This window comes from Harpia harpyja, chromosome 8, assembly GCF_026419915.1.
Source record: "Harpia harpyja isolate bHarHar1 chromosome 8, bHarHar1 primary haplotype, whole genome shotgun sequence".
Lineage (NCBI taxonomy): Eukaryota > Metazoa > Chordata > Aves > Accipitriformes > Accipitridae > Harpia > Harpia harpyja.
Genome location: NC_068947.1, coordinates 47,216,462 through 47,235,336, shown reverse-complemented (window position 1 = coordinate 47,235,336; position 18,875 = coordinate 47,216,462). Strand labels below are relative to the sequence as shown.

General features: G+C 46.0%; 1 protein-coding gene across 1 annotated transcript in view; it reads right to left on the bottom strand.

Annotated features, from left to right (window-relative positions):
* GAP43 (growth associated protein 43) overlaps positions 1 to 18,875 on the bottom strand; it is a 60,642-nt gene that overhangs the window by 17,804 nt on the left and 23,963 nt on the right. Inside the window, exon 2 of the mRNA XM_052794835.1 lies at positions 10,107 to 10,734. Coding sequence (XP_052650795.1) covers positions 10,107 to 10,734 — 628 coding nt within the window. The remainder of the gene's footprint in view (positions 1 to 10,106; positions 10,735 to 18,875) is intronic.

Genomic DNA, 18,875 nt, shown 5'->3' with positions numbered 1-18,875 from the left:
AAAAAAAGAGTTTTACAGAAAAATTCCAGCCCAGCAGGACTCAGAAGCCCTGCATGGAGGTGGTTTGAAAAGCAGCTAGGCTTGACTCCTCTGTTTGGTATAAACACATACATATGATTTGCTAGAAATGAGGACAAGAAGTAGTTGCATGCTACATCAGTTAGGAATGCCTAGAATTTTCTCCTTGTTCCCTGCTGTAAAAATCAGTGACTCCATCCATCTTTCTCATAGTCAATTTGGCTTCAGCCATGAAGAAGGTTTTCTAGCTTGAGGCACAAAGAAACGTTTTCTTTTTCATTTTGTGTCTCTTTATTGAGTGCAGTGAACAGTGCTGAGTTACTATTTCTTGACACCGAAGTCTGCTGTTCCCCCAGAGAAGTGGTGCTGCTCAGTAGCAGTGCTGTGCATTTCTTCCCTCTGCCTTCCTGCTGGGCCTCAGGTGTGTTTGGGAGAGGTTGTGTGATGGACAAGAGGTCAAGTTCCGTCCCTGTGCCCAGCGCCACGTTTGGCCACACTGAAGTCTCCCAACAAAGGCTTGGCATTAGTGCTGGGACAGGTTTGTGCAAAGAGCACTTTCATCCCCAAAGATAAGCTTAAAGGCATGTTCCAAAACCGTTCACGCTGCTGAAGGATCTCTCAAACACCCACCAGCCCCACCGAGTCGCAAACCTGCAGCACCCTGAACGTCCAACGCCGAACACTAGGAGCTGTACTGTGGGACGGGTGCAGGACTGAGCAGGTGCGGTACAAGGTTAGGAGATCTAGGTGACAGTCATGCCTGCTCACTGTTTGGCAATAAAGAAGTTACTTCCCTTCCCTGTGCTTTCACCATCTGGATCCCTGGTGTAGCAGTTGAATAACGGACTGTGAATGCAGACGAAGGGCCAGACAGAAGTGCTGCTTGTATAGATTGTAGCAGCTCTACTGAAGACAACCTCACAGCAGCCCTCTGATCAGACCCTGTGAAGGCAGGGAACTTCCATCCCTTCTGACCACAACGGAAAGCAGAAGACCAATATTACAATATTGCACTGAGTCCCTCCCAGGGGAAGAAACATACAGACCATTTGTGAGCAGATCTAAGATAAAGACCACAGACTCCTTCAACTCGCACGTCTTTCCGAAGTGCAGCAGGGCAGGCTCCAGCCCAGGGCTTGGTCCCCTGTGGCATATCCCTTGTTTCGGCACTGATGACTGAAGATTACTCTGAATTGCCTACAACACTAATGCTGAAATCACAGGTGAAATCCTAGCCTTACCTAAGTTAGTGAGGCTTAGATTTCAGCCCTGTAGCTAGAACGTTGCCTCCAAACAGGTTGTAAAAGATGTCAGGAAGGAGGGAGGAAGAAGGGGAGCTTGGAAGAGAAATTTTGGGATACGTAACTCAGGGTGTCCAAGCTGGAATACATACTCCTTCATTTCTAAGCCCACCCCCAGTGAGGGGATGGAGTCCTATACTCATCTAAAAACTAGGCAGCTACAGACTTAGTCCACAGGAGCTTGCATCCACACCTCCCTCTCAGAGGCTTGTGTCATTTCCAAATCAATGGGTGCCCAAAGCCTTTAAGAACAGCAAAGGGGTGTTTAAAAGTACTTTCCACCGCCCCAACTTTAAATTACTTTTACGTTATTCCATCATCCATCTCTTCAAATGGTTATCCAGTAAGGTCTTTGAAACATTTTTCACAGCTGCTAAGACAGTTCTGCCAAAGTCAGCAGCACTGGCGAATGCTTCCGCAGACTGGTCACAGCTCTCGCTCCTGTCCTCCCATCCCTTTCCCTGTACGTGCAATGCATTGTCAGCTATGGTTCTGCAGCACTGCACCACTTTAGCATTGGGATTTGGATGCTTTACCAAGTGTCAGAGAGATTTTCTTCTTCATTAAGCCCTGTAGGTTACAGGTAATGTCCGGTTATCATTACTAACATTCCCAATTACTGTGTTTTGCTGAAGGAAGATGGAGAGGTTGAATAGTGTCTTCCACCTTCTGCTTTCTTTCATAATGAAAAGAGGACTCATTTGCTATTGCCTCAAGGTACAGCTGGGAAGTGTGTGGTCCTTTGAACACTGGATAATTGGGACCTTATGACCTTTATCTAAGACTTATTTACATGAAGCCTTGAGTCTCACTTTTCCTGTCATTAGGAGAAGAGCATTTTCCTTTACATCTCTGGGCCCTGCCCAGGTTTCCATAGTTCTTTTCCTGACTACTCTGCAGCCCTGCTAAGGGCAGGTGTCCAACAAGGGTCCTGGCTGCCAGGACCTCAGCTGCGATTTTCATCTCTGTTCCAGTGTCCCATGCTGACAGTGATGTAGCTAAGGACACAGAAAGAAAAAAGAAACATTTCCACCAATCACATTCTCATTTTGTGATGATAAAGCCAAGGCTCTTGATGTGGTACAGGCCATTAGAGGTGAAGAATATGCAAAGGGAACCTTTAGCAGGGAATACAGAACTAGGAAGAAAGTCACAGTTCTAGTAACCTGCAAAACCACACCAGACTCCCCTTCAGAGAACAGCTATGCACACAATAGCAGCACTCTCCATCATTGTTTTCCCCCATACGCTATCGTCTAGCATCTCCTCTACTTTCTGCCTGAAAGACATTCAACACCAACGAAGAGGAAAGCTAGGGAATGAGGAAGCCCTCCTTTAAGTCAAGCTTGCAGCATGAATGTAGTCTTGAGAAATATATTGTGGCTAGAGACCTGTTCAAATTGAGCTTGCGTAAGTTGGTCTTTCACAGGTCTATTGGAGGTCCAGAACTGGAGGTGGAACCTATCCCACAGAGCTGATGCCAGTGGCTTGACTTGTAAGCCTCCTGTAATTGCCTACGTTTTCTTTGGTTCTCAGTTCTCCTGGCCACTGCCCAATCTCACAGACCATCATATGGCTGAATAAAATATTTGTGCAGTGCCTTTTACGAAGAGGAGAACTCCCAAGTCCACAACAGACCTGGATGTTATTGCAGTCATCAGTGCTCACTGGGTAGCTGTGTTCAAAAACCAAAGATATTGGTGTGCATAAGGACTGGGATGAGGAGCAAAACAGAAGAAATATTGCCTTTCTGGAAATAAGTGTATACAAGCACAGCCTTTTCTGGACTAATGTGTGCAGTGTTTGTCACCCCATCTCATAAAAGGGCTTGCAGACAAAGATGCTAAAAAGTGTGGGAATCATTTCATATAAAAAGCAAAGGAAAGCATTGCTTGTGTTTTCTTCAGGAAAGAGATGAACAGCTAGAGCTATGGTACTATGGCCTCTATGCATATGTGCATACTATATAATGCTATATACAATAATCAATGGCACAAAGTAGTGCTATCAGAAGCTTTTGCTCTTTCTGTGACATAACACAAGTACAGAAAGATATTTAAGGCAATGGTGGCCAATTCACTGTTGAACTTTCCAGCCATTGTGCAGTTGGTTGGAGTTGGGGAAGCTGTGGACACTTAGTCAATCTGATATTGTGCATTTATATATATGCCATATAAAGCCACAGTTATAACTAGTATCAAAAGAGACAATACATCATGCTTTAACTGTTAAACCAAATCCTAGGCAGCAGAGGACAGGGATGACTCCTAGCAGTAGAGAGGAAGTTTACCCCAAATCTGCCCATAGCAGTATTTGGTGCTAGCCACTGCAAGAAGTACAATAAACGGAGATTAGTTCTGCCCTAGCTTGGCAGTTTCTATGTTCTTCTACCAGTTATTTGCATGGACCCTTGGGAGTACAACTTCACCTTGCCAGAGTCCACAGAGTTGCCACAGAGATTGGAAGTGATCACTGCACTGCCACTGATAATCTAGTATTAATGCACCTATTGCACAGCTCTCCAGGAATGTCCAACTAATCTGATCGTGCTGACCTGGTGAACTTTCCCAATCCCTTTCCTCTGCACGTGGCAGCCATCTGTACCAGAGAGTCAGTACTGCTACCTTTAAAGTACTGCTCCTTGGAGCCACAAATCCCAGCTGATACTCTGCAAGCTTCTATCTGAAAAGTTCAGCCTACTTGATCTTAGTGTAAAGAGATGACACTGGTGGTGGTGCAGAGCACTGCTGGCAACTACAGCAAACAGCTACCACTTAAATTTCATTGTCTGTCTGTCTATTCTGTCCACTGGTCTGCTATTTGAGCCCTTCTCAGCGGAAAATTTGGTTATCATTTATGGCAGAAAGCCTTCCTCCCATGTGGGGATTTCTGAGCATTTTCTGAAGATGATTCGAGTGCGGTTATAGCGGGCCACTGCGGAAAACATTATAACGAGGAGACAGTGATTCTGAGCAAAATCTAGGTGGAGTTTAACCATCGGCCTTGGCTATAGAGAGCCGTGTGCTAGCACGAGCGACCACTACACAACATAAGCTTATACCATGACATTAGTATGCACTGCGTTAAATACCACCTGTACGTACTGCTTGTAAGAGCTCCTTCCTATGGAGATGTGTAAGAGCGTAACACTCTCAGCGAACCTTGGTATACCATCTAGAAAGTTCAGTATTGTACAGGTTCAAGACCAATAGCTTTGTTCAGTTGGAAGAATACTAAAGACGTGAAGAAGAGTGAGGCTGGCCAACCTCCCCATGAACAGGAATTCTGTGCAGCATGCCACGATCAACGAGGAGGGGCTTGGCCGATACAGCAACAGCTGTGGTTCCCAACATCAGAGAGGATGAAAGATTGCTGTCACCTTTCCTATAATTTCCATCCTTCACAAAATAAACCAGTTAACCAGCCTTGAGTGTCCATGCATTTCTTAGTGAGGTCCTTGCTGCAAAACAGTGGTTAACCCGCTCTCCTCAAGAGGCCTTTTCCAGAGTCAGCCCACACGTTGGCATCAGTAAATATGCTTAGTGCCACGTAAGATTTCATTAAAAGCAGTCAGCTCCTGCTTCACCACTAGCCTACTAGCACAGTTACCACCTATACAGGGCAAGCTGCATCTCATTAGAACATAGCAGACCTGTGGCACACATGGGACCAGAGACAGTATCTCACTGCAACAGGGGAGGAAATCTTGCACCTGTAGCAGGTAGCATGTAGGTTTCCTGTTCTCCGGAAAATTGTGACATTCCACTTTCCTCATCCTGCCCCTCACATGGCTATTTGCACCAATGCAAAGCAGGATGTGAAATACACCTGCAATGCTTATACCCATGTAGACACAACGCAAAGATTAAAAGTTTCAAAGCAACTGAGGACTAGGCACGTACTTTGACACCTTTCAGCATGCTACAGGTAGTCTAAATTGCATTTATATTCTTACTTTGTTGCTGGAGTAGTACTACAGACAAGAAAATGCTGGCACGCTTGCTTAGCGTTGCTCCCTCTGGGGCAGTCATGGAAAGACTACTGTATTTGCATTGCTTTCCTTGGCTGCCAGGTGTAGCAGCAGAGATAAGCTCCCATGAAACAGGAATGGCAGTGAGGGTGTTATGCCTCATGCCAGCTACCCATGGGCCAAGACTAAAATTCCAGTTACACAACTGCAATCCTCTTGCACAGTGCAGGCTGTACCTTCTAGCTTGTACATGACAATAGACAGTCTCCCTTTCCAAATCTTTATATAGCCAGCACTCCCTAGGTGCAGCAAGTGTTGTTCTTCCATCAATATGCTGATTGAACTGAAAACAAAGAACTGATTCAACTCTAAACCATGAAAAAGGATCCGTAGGGACTTGCTCCCTCTGAGGAAGTGAAGATGGTGCCTCCCAGTGCTCCTTCCTTGCAGGCTACAGGGCCCTAGGGCAACTGCTGGCCCGCTTACATGCAAAGCAATTGTCATCTGGCTCATTTTTCATTTCAGCTGTGAAACTGCTCCATTGTAAAGCTATTTCATCAAGTAGGAGAAAGCATTCTTCATTTCCCAACAAAAGAAGATCCATTTTTTTCCTTAGGCACAATTTACTCTTTCACATTTCTGGGCTTTGTTGTATTCTTACCTGACAATCTGAGAGTGCTTTTGATGTGAGAGCTAGCCAAATTTGGAGGCGAGACTTGAAAACCTGGGGAAGTACAAAGAGAATCTAACGTTGTGTGACATTCACCTCCTCTCCTCCCCACAAGGCACACAGTAGCCCATCTTCTATAATCTGCTGTGCTGGATGCTGATCTCGCTTCAAAGCTGCGCTAATGTAGACTCTTTCCAGTAACTTTGATGGAGACTCTCTGGATTTCAGCCAACGCAACCTAGATTAGAATAAGTCTCACCTCCTCATCCATATGTAATGTATAAATTCCCTCCTACCACTTTTGAATTTTGTCCTGTTGAGTAGGTTGGCATCTAAGGGAGCCTCTCTAAGCATAATGCCAACACCAAGGAGGCAAAAGTTGGATCATAACAAGAAAGCCTATAAACATAAGTCTTGGCAAGGATGCTCAGATAAGAGAACACTTTCTTGGCATGCAAGTCACCCACCAAAAGACGTGAAGAGAACTAAGAAACTGTCCTGCTTACATCAATCCCTCGTTGCCGCTGAACAAAGCCCACTGACTCATTTAATGCCTTACCCAGGTTGGAATCCATCTACTTTTTGATACATTGAGGATTGCTTAGAAACTGCCCTACTGTACAACTGGGAATGCCTGGGGTTCCAGATCGACTAATACTGGATACAGGACAGTTGTTTGAAGCTGTTTGCTAAACTATTACCAACAGACAGGTAGAGTATATGGAACTGAACAACAAGGAGAGCTGAGGGCTGTCAGGGGAATTAGTGACTGGTACGAACAATCACCCAGCCTCTCCCCCCCTCCAGAAACATTAAATATTTAAGCACTAAAAATCATTCACTTCTCTATCTGGTTAGTTATTCCTTTCCCCCCTTCCTGTCTTTTTTGTCCTGCCCTTAGATGAAGGCAAAAATCTCTTCTGGATAGAAATGAAACACCCTTGCCTTTTGCTTGTGTTTGCACCGGGGAAGATATCCACAGATAACACGGTACAGCCATTGTAGTAAAATTCAAGGCAGATGAACATCACTGCACAAAAGTAGCACGGTCGGCACGCCTCACGGTAGTAGCAGCCAAGCATGCCATGGCAACCAGCCAAACGATGACACTGGCTAGGAGCCAATTTGATTTATTTTTGGCAGCCTGACACCGCATACTACTGTGCCAGTCTTCGATCACAGAAACGATAAGAGATGACCTTTGAAAGCCAAGGGGATGACTTCTGGGAGAAGGGGACTGATGAAGCTGAAAGAGGATCTGTCCCCAGGCTGGAGGAGTGCTGGAGTGGCAGATGTTTGGTAGCCCTCCCTCTTTTGTGAATGACCATCACAGCCGTGCCAGTAACCACCAGTGCTGCATTTGCTGGGGGATGACTGGGAGAAAGGTCGAAACATGGCAAATGTCTTTAAGTCTATGGACACAGTAAGTACCAAGGGAGAAACAGAGAGGTTTAAAGAGATGAGAGGGAGAAATAGGATCAAGATAGGAAAAAGAAAACATAGGGTTTCTGTCAGGAAATATTTCCTGTCTGTGGGAACTTTTATACTGTGATGAAGCTCTTTTGTGGAACACTCTTTAAGGAGAAAGCAGCTTCTTACTATTCTGGACATTGTGCTATAGAGTGTATTGCAGAACACAACCCAGCATCCTCAGAGACATGGACAAGAAAGCCTGTTCAATCTTTTCTGCATTTCTTTCTTGGATGGCTCTGGGGGCACTTGCCCAGCTGTTTGAGTTTGTGACTAGAAGGCTGATATCTTACTGGAATAGGAATTTAGAAAAAAAAAAAAAAATCTATATTCATTAACATTTTAAAGAGACTATCAGTTTGACTGTGGCCACACACCTTCCATGTTTGCTTTCTGCAAACATTGGTAAGCTTGAGTATTACAGCATGCATATTGAATAAGTATAAATAGATGCACATACTGGCCTTGAACACTCAAACAATCACTGAAAACTCATTTTTAAATATATATATTTGATTGTAGATTTTCCAACTTACTCTGTTGGCTACATATTTACATAAGTAACAGTATCATGTGTAAATGCATATTAAATCATGCATTTAAATGGCCACTTCGAATAACGTGGCCGTGAATGCTTGGCCACTTCAAATGATGTTAAATCCAACAAGAACACGAGGAAGGTATCTGCAAATAATTTAGAATACTGCTTAGAAATAAACCATTCTTTGATGACTGATGACTCAAAACAGGTAAAAATTAAGCAAATGAAATAGCCTGCTACTATGAATTTCCTACCTCTATCCATTAGAGCAGATTAATCCAAATAAAAATAGAATGTTAATTCAAAGCAGAATCACTATTCCTGTTTAGGAATAAGGCATCCCCAGTCTTAAATAAAAGTTAGTTAGCACTTGTTATCCTGTGTACAGAGGACCCCAAAACACCGATTCACTCTGTCCTATTTTTGCCATTGATGTTTATACCTTTGCTCAAGTATAAAAACAATGCAAGCACAGCATGCAACATACCAAATTAGATTTCACAAATCACATGACATTTATTTTGCCACTCAACTCATCACACAAAGTAAGAACAAAGAGATGGAGACCTGAACAACAAAAAGCCAACTTGGATGATGCAACTTCAACGCTTATCTCTAGAAATGTTTAAATGAAAGGAGGTAAAACCAACAACCCTTTGTTTTTGTGTACATTCAGTCTAGGCTCACCCTCTTCAGGGCCGCTCCCCTTGTCCATACCTTACATCATAAGTGTTCTGCATGAACTCCTCTCCCAGTACTTATCTGTCCTTTTGGATATCTATTCTTTCCTATCTGTCCACTTTGTTGAGCAGGAGTAGAGTCACCTGAAGCCCCAAGTTAGCTAGGAAGCTTGGAAGTCTAATTAGAGAGAGGGAATTGTAATTTGTGGAAAAGAAGTAGTTAACCAAATGAAATAATGGAGAAACATCAGTAAGTGCAAGACTGGATGCTGAGGCTCTGTAACATCTACATCAGGCTGTTTATGAATATCGAGGTGATATGCCACATTTTTGTCCCAACAAGCTAAAGAATGCAGAATGCCCTGTGAATGCCTCGTGAATGGCTTGTTTATGTTCTCTTTCTTTGATAAGGTAAGGAAGGTAAAGAACAAGAACAAAAGTATCCTGTGGTCTTTGATGCATTTTCTACCCAGCTCAGTATCACAGTTCAAAAACAGCTGTTCTTTATGGTTTGTAAACACTATGCCTCTGTCAAAAATGCTTACTTTTGCCTCTCAAAACTTTTCACCTCTTCCCAGGGGAACTAGTTAAGCAGAGTTGCACTCAGTCAAGAGCAAAGACTTGAAAACACCTCCTAGAGTGACTGTTTACATTCAAACCTCTCTTCTGTCCTCACTCACTGAGCTGTCGGGACCTTTATTTAATCTTCCCCTTCCCTACCTCTAACCATGTGGGTCTGACCCAACTGACACGTCTAAAAGTTTCATGCAAGTATGGCAGTCACGGGCTACTCCAAGTACAGAGGCTAGTAGTATTGGTGTAGATGAAACTATAAGCAATGCTGATAACAAGATGTTCCTGACTGGGATATGGTTGTACCAGGAATCTCATCCATTCAGAAGCAGATGGAAAAAAGACGCTTTTGGCTCCTCCTTGACCATCCCACTAGCAAGGCTAAATGGCCTCCTGCAGTATGAGAGCGCTTTTGTATTGTGAGCTTTTCAGCTCAAGTTGGCAGCCTCCAGTGAGCTGGCATCACCTCGGGCTGTTTTGTTGCCCCACTGGAACTGCCTCTGCTAGTTGACTGAGAAGGTTCATCACCCTCTTTAGCAAATGTAGAGTTTGGGGAGCTCTCCCAGGCTCCTCCAAGCCTCCCAGCTGGCTGACACTCTCCGACCACCAGGGAAAAAGGTCTGCATGGCACCTCCACCTAGAGGAACAGGAGCCTCAAGAGGAGGTGCAGTATTTCCAAAAGGTGCCGGGAAGCAGGCAAGAGGGCGTTAAGCAAGAACATGCAACTCTCCCCACCCCTAAACCCAGCAAGGGGATTCCCTTGTTAACTCTCAGTCTAACCCCCACACCAGCTCTCGCTGGCCAACCTCAGATGCATCCCCAAGAGACCAAGGGAGGTATCCATTTCTGGAGAGGCCCATTCCCTAGCGAGGCATTCACTCACCTGTCTTCTCTTCGGTTTGGCTGCTCTCCACTGTCTCCATTTGGGGTTGCGCTGTTGCCTTGGCAGTAGCATCCTCTGCGGCAGGGGTGGTGGTGGCAGTGGTGTCAGCAGCAGGCACGTCGGCTTGTTTAGGCTCCTCTTTGTCTTGGGCTTCGTCAGCCTTCAAGGACGGCGAGTTGTCAGTGGAAGCTTTAGTGGCACTTTCCGTTTCGGTGGCAGCGGCAGCAGTGGGCTTTTCCTCTGAGGAGGCGGCAGGAGCGGCAGCCTGCGGGGCTGGCTGCTCTGAGCCCGTGTCGGCGGCTCCATCCCCTTTTTTCTCCTCCGCTGGCGCGCCGCTGTCTTTGCTGCCCTCCTCCAGCTGGGCACTGTCAGCGGCAGCCGCTTCTGTGGCAGTGGGAGCCTCGCTCTCTTTGTTCTCGGCCGCTCCGCCGGCAGGGCCTTCCTCCTTCTTGTCGGCGGCATCAGTCTCAGACGCCGGGGCATCTCCCTTCTTCTCCCCCTTGAGCTTTTTCCTTGTTATGTGTCCACGGAAGCTGGCCTGGATTTTGGTGGCTGCCTTATGAGCTTTATCTTCTGGTTTGATGCCATCTTGCTCAATCTTTTGGTCCCCGTCCTCATTTTTTTCAACCTTTGAAGAAGAACAAGGGAAGAGGACAGAGAAGAAAACAGGGAGATAAGTTAAGATCACTCCAGGTGCAGCCTAGGCTCTGGTTTTATTGGGAATGTCCCACCTTCCCCTCCTGCTAACCAGTGACAGGTTTCAAAGCAGCCTTTCCATTTGGTAGGAGTTTGAAGCCAGGTGGCTTTCATTTCATCCTAGGGCTGGACAGACGTGGGGCATTTGTAAAAGGAATTTAAAGCACCTCATCATCTCCATCAGCAATGCTGAGAGCACCTTGGCTGTGTGGAAAGGCTTGCACCAGCTGGGTTGTCTCTATTCCCATGATTTATTTTCCCATCCATTTTGAAATATACCATTTTTTTCCCCTACTCATTTTCAAAACACTCTCCTGAGGGGGATTTTCACAGTCCTTCCAAATCCACCTTTGCCTTCAAGTCTTTGTTTCTTTTTAATGACACCTTGTTTCACAGGTGTGTGACTCTAATGACAGCAAGTATTTTGTCCTTTATAGCTTTTTGGCTCAGGATTGCCAACAGAGAATAGTATTGCTGCCCGCCCCACCGCAGATGCATGCTGTCAGACATACACAGATATTCACAGGATATACTCCTCACAAATGCCCTGCCTGCAAGCACTCCAAGCACTTTGCCTCTGCTCACCACTCATGGTTTCAATGAAGGAATAATAGCCAGATAGATATCAGTCTTTCCCATTTCAGCAATTATAATTTCTCTTGACTATTGGGGGGAATTCAGCTTTGCAACAAAGAACAGGCATTCCCCATGTTTTTTAGACACAAGCCATGCATTAGAGTCTTAAATGTGACCAAAACAGAGCCTGTGCCTCACGCTGGTCTGCTGCAGACAGATAATGCTCAGCTTGTAAACCCCCACTGAATCTACAGGACATACCATGCTTCACCCCAATAATTTAGCAGCCCTTGGGCAAGTAACAGCTCAGCTGCATATTGATGAAAGGACACTGTTCTACTAATATTCCCATTGGGAAGCATTCAAAGAGCTACTCGGAAGCAGAGCCACTGGCCTCTTTGCTGTCTGCACCTGTTTTCCAACACTGGCTCAGGTCACGAGAGAAAGAAAACGAGCTGGCTGAGAAAGATAGCAAGCGTTTATTCCTGAGTGGGAAGAGGAAACCACTCCTTAGGCCATTGCAACTGAGAAGTGCCATCTGGAAAAAGGCCCGGGACCAGAAGAGCAGAGAGAGGGGACAGCCTATAAATACATTCAAAGAGAGTGCAGCAGGAATAAGGGAGAAGAAGCCACTGCAGCATGCACATGTGGCACTGGAACCACCATGCCTGTGAAGAGGGGGAGAGAGGACTGGTCACACTGGCAGCAATCACTGGGAAACAGACTGGAAGGGATTATTTCCACAGCGTGAGACAGGGTCAGGCACACATGTATGAGCGAAACTGTGCCGGTGAACCAACTGCTTGGCCACTGGCGTGCCAGAGGTGGTACCCACTATCTCCCCCGGGTCCCCAGTGAGAGCAGGATCCCCCATCCTAGCACTGGTGCCCACCTGGGATTGTTCCCCAGCTAAACTGGGGTGAGCTTGAGTGGGTACGGTGGGCAAGGAACGAGCAGCCCCAAATCATCAAGGAAAAGAACCGCTCCACACAGCTGTGCAGAGGTGAGGATGGGTCTGTATACAGCACGAAATAAGTCTAGGAGTGAGACTAGGCGCCAGGATGCTTGTGTAGGGGGTGAGTGAAAAAGCCTGTGAATGAATATGCAACTGATATTAATACACAGCATTCAGCACAAAGAGTTTTCATGCGCCCGACCATGCCCAGGGACAAAACGGTTGTTGTAGCTACCACAGGGGCACAGCTGAGCAGTTACATCTACGCTTCCCCAAGTGCATTAAGCGACGTGGTATGGAAAGTGGGTTTTCATGCTCCTCTCAGCTTGTCAGAGAGCAGGTGATGGTTATGTGTAAAGACGTTACCATGCTGTAACCATTCATGTATGTCTTTTGCTTGCAGAGCTAACTGCACTGTGTTATTCAGCATCTGGGGTAAGCTTTTCAGCCTATTTCAGCACAAGGGGATGGAAACAAATCAAAAGTACCTTTAAACTAGTGTGTTCACAGAACAGCTGTGATCCAGCCAGGGTAGTGCAGAGCTCTGCACGGGTTCATCCACCCTGCTCCTTAGGCAAGTTTTCCAGCTTGCAGTTAAGTCCTGTGTTGCTGTGGCAACATAACTACTAATACCCGGACTAGCTGGTTTGAGGAGAGCTTGAGTATGCCTACATTACACTGTAGCCACAGTAACGTGAAGATAGACTCCTTTATAGCACTGTATAACACTTAGATGCCCTAGCTTTGACTCTCTCACTCTAAGGACTGTGGCCAATTTCAAACAGCAGCAGGACTGGGAGACTGGAAAGACAATTCAGACATAACTACAAGACCCTAAAGGTCCAGTCCCATATGCCTGACTCCTGCAAAACCATTAGTGAATGTGACAAAATTGTTAATCCCTGGACAAAGATGAAAACCATTGGCTGAAGGGAGATCTCCCTTGCCACCGGCCTTGCTGCTCTCACATCCCACATACCTCCTGCACCAACCAGGATGGCTATTTTGAAGCGTGCCCTGCTGCATGCATGCCTCTGACCCCAGAGGAGTTACCCTGTCACCTGGGCCATGCAGCCCCTCGAAGGCTTATCTCCTTCTCACCGCTAGCAGGAGGCCAGGGCGCAGTGAGCCGCAGGGTTGGCTCTCCTGCTATTCTGACAGATGAACTCGCAGAGAGCTGCGACTGCCAGCCAGCCCTTTACCTGGCAGTAAATTCATCCCAGGGAATGGGAGAGCACTTTTTCTTTTTTCTCCAGGGAGATCAGACTGAAACCTCTCACCCACACCTACCTCATCACAGAGCTAAAAGGCTCCTTTGCTATTCTGATGACATCATTGTCCTCTTATCCCAGTCGGGATGACATCAGTTTGAGTCCTTGCCAGATCGCAAGGTTTGCAACTGCGAAATGTATTTCCAACAGGCTGCTTTCAGCATGATTTCAGATATAAAAGATAAGAAACATGAGGCTGGGGCAGAGGTGGAGTTTAAGGTCATGGACAAAAGAAATGTACTAATAGTTTGTCTGTGCCAACTGTGGCCCTCAGGAATCCCACTTCTACTCAGTCCTTCCCCACTGAAGCATCCTGGGCATTTGAAATGACTTATTTTCAGGCTACTGGCCTGCAGCTACTTCTGGGGTAGGACACGGTATCCATATAGTATGTGTGTCATGTTGTATAACAATGGGTTGGGTGAGAAACAGATTGTTCAGAGGGAAACTTCTGTTCACACAAAAAAAGACAAGGGCTCTTCATCTGTGGCTTACGCACACAGCAGATAAACCTTAATTAAGGAAGCTACTCAAAAATAACCTGTATACAGTGAAGCTCCTGGAAAGCAATTTATCTTCCTTGGAAAGCTAAAAGGATGAGTCAGCCCTGCCAGGATGTATTCAAAAGCATCTCAGTGGAAAACAAGAAATCTGTCTGTCTTATCTATCTGTCATGCGTGTATGACATCTTGGTTGTAGTATTGTGGCTGGAATAAAGCAACTATTATTACTAGTGTTTGTAGAGAATCTAGAGCTCCCAGCCAGGAATCAGGTCTGGTAAGGATAGGTTTCATATATTAATATTCCATCACACACCCTTCATTTACACATTTATGTGTAAACTCATACTAGTACTTAATATTGACATATTCATGATACTGTAAGTGTGCATGCAATGTATTGTCATTTTACACAGAGTAAATGTCCTCTGTTTCCTTCAGTGTGAAGTAAGTCATAGATCCTTCAATGGCTGAAGGACTTAAAATCATGGAGGCTGGTGGATACATAGCTGTATGGACGTATAAAAGGACATACATAGTCAAGCATGTCCATTTTTTTATGCGGACCATCCCCACGTACCCACTGAAGCCAGTGTGCAAAGCTTTGCCTTTATGAAACACACTGTTAAGCTTTTATGTCTCTATCTAAACAGCCCACAACATCTTTCCAGTCCTGGAGGGATGATCCTCTCACCATCTCCATCTGCTTGTCTGCCACACCTCCAGGTTTCTAGGACATCCCTTCCCAGGCAGACTGTTCCTGTAAGTGAGACTTTCTTTGCTGTCACATAGCTGAGAGAGTAGGAGATTAGAAATTAGTGTTTAAGACACAGGTAGGGCAGAGGTTAGTTCTTAGGTACCAAGAATGTGGGAATTGCATGGAGCCATGACCCCAAGAAGATTTCTAATCTCTGGCCACCATTCCACCTTCCATCTCCAAACCCACAGCTTACAGAGGGGTCAAAATATGGCAAAGAATGAAGAAAGTGTTACTATAACCTCCAGGCCCTTCTAACTGTCCCACATGCTGGTACATCAGGAAAGGAGAAATGGAGAAACTAGATGTTTTCCAGATGTTCACGTGTTTGCAGCCACACATAGGCAAAGAGCAAGAAAGGATGGGACTGAGTGCTTTGGTCCTTGCTTGCTGTTTGTCCACCTGTCTCTTGTGGTATACCTCATTGCCTGGCCTTGGAAAAATAATCACATAGTTCTGTATTTTGGATGCTGGGATGGAGAGATCAAGAAAGAACTTACTGTTCCATTAAAAGGTCTTTCAATAGTATACAGTCCTCTCTGCCCGTCTCCCTTTCTGGTGTTTCTCTGCCCACCAATATATAGCATATGTCAGCCTCCTTAATGTTCATCCTAGGATCAGGCTGCTACACACTCAGTCATTACCCTGGTATCCCGCTCCTTCCCGTCCATAGATAGGAGCTCCTCTTTAACATGACACCAAATCCTAGAGCCCTTCGATTCACGTTGCTGTCTCCTGGTATTCTGAAACCCATGTGCCAGGAGTCCAGATTTAGGACTTGCACAGCTTTCACCAGAGAAGGCATCAATACTGGCCAGAGCCTGGACATCCGTAGGACCAGTGACAGTTATCAACCGAACAACCGAACGGCAATATGATACCTGATTATTAAGGAAAAAACCCACCCCGTGTTCTCCATGCAAAGATATAGGGACCCCAAGTCATTCCTTTCTCATGACACCCGTGCTAAGGTATGTGTGGAAATCTTTCCTTCAGTTAGCTACTGCTGAACCAACTAACCCCCTGTGGAACCTGTGGGGTTAAGGTGCATCCCAGCCCATGCTCTAATCTTGACTAGAGCACAAAGTATGTTCCTACTGATGTTATTCAAGGTCACTTGGGCCCAGACTCGCGAAGAAATTTAGGCACCTGACTCCCATTGATTTCACGGGATTGAGTCACCTCAATGCTTTTGCGGGCCTGGCACTACATGACCTGATTTGTCTCAGAGACGGCATTTAAGGAGCAGAATGCATTAAAAAAAAAAAGACCAGCTGTCTCCCCAGAAGGAGTGAAGCATGGACACATGAGAGAGAGAAAAGGCTTTCACGCCTTGTGAAGTGAGGAAGCAATTTAGCACAGAGAACAGCTTTTTTTTAACCCAGTTAAATGGTGTGAAGACACCTGGCTACAGGATGGCACCTCTCAGCACAACCTGTCTGCAAAGCGAGGAAACAAACAGAGTTCCTTTTTTTCCCAGGATGACTATGGTGATGGCGGGTAAAACACCCTTGAGAGAGAAAAGGTTAATTCATCTTTCTGAAGGCTTATGCAGGATGGTTCCCCAGGGTATAACTAGCAGGGTTTCAGCTCACCAGTTTCAAATCCTGTAACAATGGAATTTCCATCCTTTCTTCTACAAGATCCTCTCACATGTAGGAAACTTCCCCTCTATTTTATGGTGCCTAGAATGGAATAAGCTAATGATGGTCAGGCAGATGGATGGATGTTATTCACTTGTGTGCTGTGACTGAGAAGAGGGGTAGAAAATAATCTCAGCTAGACCTATTTAGATATTTTCAGTGTGCCTTTTCAATAAATCTATTATACTCTCCTCACCTGCTTTGTGACTCTCCCTTCTGTTTGTCAACCTGTTTCTGTTAAGCTGGTGATCAACCACGGTGTCATCTACCACCCTGAAGCTCCTATAGCTCCAGTGGTTAAATGGAGAAAGGCACTCAGTACCGCCTATGCTGCCTTTGCAGGCTGGGTGAAAAAAATAAGAGCCTTGCCCCTGAAGCTGATGCAAAGTCGCTGATGTCCAGGACTCATGCTTTCTGGAGCAGAGTGGCTTGTGGACGTCATTGGGGAAAAGCACTTGCCTTGGGTCTGATCTGGGCTCTGTGGAGCACTTTGATGGTTGTGGGGCACAGGATGCGTTCACTCATCTTTCAATTCAAAGCACCCAAAGTCTCAGAGACAGGACTGGGTTGCAGCTTGCCAAGGCGGTGCTTTCATAGTTAACATCAAGGGCATGTGTATATCCTGCGGTATGGCCTAAGTCTGTGGACTGTGTTGAAGGCCTTGGGTGTTTGGCATGATCACCACCTATGCTCTTGCTTCAGGTTGGATCCTGGCACATACTGAGCTGTCAGTTGTGCCTAGTCTCCTTTTTGGAGGGAAATACTTGTGCCGCTCCAGAAGGAGCCAGCCAGCAGGCGTTCAGATCAACGGACCAAAGCCTGGAAATGAAGCAGGAAGGTATCCAAGCTGACAGTGTAAATCCACTCCCAAAATAGACCATGTTGAAGAAATTCAGCAAAAGGACCAGGTGAAAAATTTCCCTTGACCTATGCTTTGATTAGAAAAGTCCATTCAAAGAATATGTGATTTCTGCTGCAGATGGCTTTAGACAGAAATGCAAACTTGGATGTCACTGGACTAAAGAGAAATTTTACCGAGGCTCAGACTATGTGGTTTGTGTGGTCCTGTTCAGGGTAGTTCAGGCAAGGATGGTTGCTGCTATGTGAATTATTTTAAAGTAACACCTTCAGACTCTGAATCCCGTGGTCTGCTGACCATGAGCAGGTAATGAAACCCTGAATTATCGTTCCCTCTCCCTCCCCACCTTTCTCTCTCACTCTCTTTTTCTTCTTGCTTGCTTAGTTTTGGACTCTGCAAAATTTTTCAGGAAATTATTAACCTCTGGTAGCTCAGATTGCCTACCCCCATGAGGGCTGGACACATTTGCTTCTGCTCTAGCTGCAGCCAAGGGCCAGAGGCTAATTTACAACTCAGACTTGCTTCTCTGAGATCCCGTGCAGGCAGCCGCTGAGCCTCCCCAGAGTCCACGGTTACGCAAGGTCTCTAGAGCCACTTCTACAAGAAGCAGCAGCTTGTGTCCTGCAGGTCCTACCCCATTCCCTCCATGGGAACACAGGGCTGCACCCAACTCTGGTGATGGCAAATATCCCTACTTCTCCCTAACCTGAGTAAACTGCAGGCAGGGATAATACAAGCCCTTCCACTGCTGGTCTCTGAGGTTACCTTGAGCTTTCCTGGTTGCACCTAGAAATTGTGAGGAATTTCATGCTGGGACCATCAGTCCATGGGCAACTAGACTGAGGCCCTGTCACTAGCTCAAGCACCCGCTTGTGCTCCTTGCTGGTTTGCCCAGGGTTTTTGCAGCCAGCAGAATAACAATGAAAAGCTCAAGCCCCAAGCCCATCCAGTCTCTGAACCTTCTTTTTAACCTGCCTGTTAACCTTGAATCTCCTCTGGTACCTCCTTCTGGCAGTGACTATTATTATTATTATTATTAGTTTAGTTTATGTCACTGGAAATAGGGGCAATTATCTTCCGAGAAAGCATCTGCAAGTTCATTAAAGTCAAACAAACATCCCCAGCAATTAGGGAAAGCAAGGCACGGACTAACTCCCAGTGGCTTGGGAAGATGCTTAGAGGGTGGGCTCTGCTATTGCAGCAACGACCTTCCTGCCCTGCACAGCCCCAGGCTTTGCCACTGCAGAGGTGGGCAGGGAAGGGGAGGTGTGGGGCTGAAACCCAGGGTGGGTAGAAGGGGCCCTGCAAGGAGCTGGTCTGGTAAGGTGGAAGGCTAGGGGAGGAAGAAGACAGAGCTCAAGGCAGAGAAGGAAAGGAATGAGAGGAGAGGGAAGAACAAAGGAACCAAACGGAGAGGAGAAAAGGAAAGGTGGGGAGAGAGGTAAAACCTGTCCAAAGCCAAAGCACTGAATGGAAGAGAGGCATATAAATAAGAGGCACAATGACAGAGAT